The sequence below is a fragment of the Brassica oleracea genome, chromosome C3, assembly GCF_000695525.1.
Source record: "Brassica oleracea var. oleracea cultivar TO1000 chromosome C3, BOL, whole genome shotgun sequence".
In the NCBI taxonomy this organism is placed as follows: Eukaryota; Viridiplantae; Streptophyta; class Magnoliopsida; order Brassicales; family Brassicaceae; genus Brassica; species Brassica oleracea.
In genome coordinates, this window is record NC_027750.1 from 47,745,081 (window position 1) to 47,747,653 (window position 2,573).

The 2,573-nt window shown below is 35.1% G+C and overlaps 1 protein-coding gene across 1 annotated transcript; it reads right to left on the reverse strand.

The window, feature by feature from the left end:
* LOC106331548 (actin-depolymerizing factor 2) lies at window positions 1-1,274 on the reverse strand. Its single transcript, XM_013769929.1, has 3 exons — window positions 1,132-1,274; window positions 294-553; window positions 1-176 (listed from the first exon to the last, which is right to left on the reverse strand). The coding sequence occupies exons 1-3, from the start codon at window positions 1,132-1,134 to the stop codon at window positions 26-28; spliced, it is 414 nt and encodes a 137-aa protein (XP_013625383.1). The 5' UTR covers window positions 1,135-1,274; the 3' UTR covers window positions 1-25.
* Window positions 1,275-2,573: the final 1,299 nt, after the last annotated feature.

A 2,573-nucleotide genomic window follows, 5' to 3' on the forward strand; every position in this document is an offset into this window, starting at 1 on the left:
GGGGGGGGGGGGGGCGGTTTAGGCTTTAGTTGGTGCGGCTCTTGAAAACATCAAGACCCATCTCGGTTGGATCGGTTGCTTGAAGCTCCACTTGAATCCCATCCAGTTCTCTCTTGAACCTATCCTTAGAGCTCGCGTAAATCATCTTGTCTCTCACTTTGGCAGTGTCAGGAGACCTTAGCACAAACACGCATTATTTGATGATCATATATGATATTAGCAAACCAGACACATGAGTTCTTTAACTAGCAAAACCAGATAGTAATTAATTAATTAATTAATTAACTGTTTACCATGCGATGAAGAAAATCTTGCTCTTCTGGCAGTTCTCCTCAGTGACAAAGTCGAAGTCATAAATGGCATAACGGCATTCGTTATCTGGAAGACTTGCTGCAAAGTCATCGTATGACTGTTCAGGCTCACCGAGTTTCTCCACAATCACTTGCTTGTCCTCAATCTTGTAGACTATCGTACGGAATGTTCTTTTGGCTTTCAGTTCCAAAAATTTGAGCTTGCAATCATCATGCACAGCCATTCCTGATGCCGCGTTAGCCTGTTATCAATATCAATGTCAATAGTACACACATAAAAAGGAAGATGCACATCTCTTCACAACACACATGTACACATAAAAAAAAAGAACAGCCAATTTTTGAGAAATAACTTAGGACACGAATTTGGGTTATACGATCATCTCTAGCATTGTTAACATCACATGTAAGAGAAGCTAACAAGCTTCCACGGTCGCAATTTCGAAAGAGATTTATGAGGAGACGTTCTGACTTGAAAAGACGAGAAACCACCATTATATAGATCGAACGTTTGAAAACTCGTAAAAATTTAACTTATATATGAACTTCAAGTGAACAAATACAGTTTCCTCCTGATTTGGAACAGAACAAGGATACGAGTTCTTGGTCGGATTTCAATAAATTTGATCACACAAGAGACGAACTATCTTCAAGATCGGACACGGACACAATTCATCTATAGATCTAACGAGCGAGAGAGAAGAGCTATCAAAAAGAGATACTATCCAACCAAAACGGATTCAGACTCAAATCCACAAGCAAAATCGATATCATAATGAACAACTTTAAAACAGTAAAAAGAGGAACTTTGAGAGCTCACCATGGCTAACCGATTCCAACGATAACTCTTGTTGAAAATGAAGAAGCGGAAGAAAGATATTTTTCTCCGGTCGGTAAAAAACGATATGACTTGTGTTTTTTTTTTGTTTCTTCACTGTTTCGTCTCCGCGTTATTTGTAAGCTATCCAGAATATATTCTTCCATTTTATATATTACTAGTATCATCACCCCTATGCACGGGGGTTGGGCAGTTTTTGTTTACACTAAAATTATTTTGTTTTAATCAAATTCTAGTGTTCTGAAAAATGTAATTTTTATTTTAATATTAAAAAATTGAAACTAAAATAAAATATAAGAATCAAACTTTTATTGATATTTTTTGTTTGAAAGTTTTCTTAGAATCAGAAGCATTTTATAAAGATCAATTAGATAAATACATACTTAAAGAAAACACATTCTGGATTTTTTTGGTTGAATTTGTATTTTGACATACTTCTTCATCGCCTCTTTTTGTAGTCAACACCAATTTTGAAATTTAAATGGTAATACAAAAACAGATATACAATAGACTCTTAACAGATTTTTTAAATAGTTGAATATTAGTGTTATAAAAAAAACGTATTTGTAAAAATGGTTAAACCATAACAAACCGAGACACTTGAGAGGGGAAGTTCGTGGGTGATGAGTTTTTTTTCAGCAACCGTTGCCAACGGTTATTTTGACTTTTAACACTTTTTAATTTTAATTTTGTAAAAATATAATTACATGTGTCAAAATTTGCTTAGCTAGGTGACTTGTGCTTTAGTATACAAGGGATAACTGTTATAAAATAATTTATAATTTTATAGTATCGAGAAATTTTAAATAGGGCAAAATTTTATACTCGCAGAAAGAAGATAACACTGATAATGGTAGATAATGTGTTATAAGAGGAAGAAGGAATGGTTTTTTTTTACAATTGATCGAAACGATCGTTTTATATAGAAATGAAAAAGTAAAGTTACTGTAAATGCATAGTGACGGTGGGCTCCACATGTTTAACGTTCGCACATAATGTCAATGTTTTCGGTGCAGGAAACATTGACATCTTCGTTTCATTATTTTATAACACTCCCCCTTGGAGACCAGTGTCACTATCGTTTCTTGCTTAACGTCTTTGTTGCCTCGTTAAAAACATTTCCAGGAAAACTCAATGGGAAAAACCATAGTAAGGTAAAAAGAGTACAACTACGTAAGCTCCCCCTCGAATGAACAGTCATAGATCCTTCTGATGACGCATTCCAATGTTATGGACATGTTTTCTGAATACCGAGGTAGGAAGTGATTTTGTGAAGAGGCCAGTTGCATTGTCGCATGATCGGACATATCTCACTTCAATCTCTTTCTTCTTCGCGAGCTCTTGAGTATATGAGAAGAACTTCGGATGTATATGTTTTGTTCTATCGCTTTTGATATATCCTTCCTTCGTTTGAGCAACACATG

Coding starts and splice junctions, on each gene's coding strand:
- LOC106331548 (XM_013769929.1), bottom strand. Junction 177..293: donor AAGATTTTCTTCATCGCATG/GTAAACAGTTAA, acceptor GTTTGTGCTAAG/GTCTCCTGACACTGCCAAAG.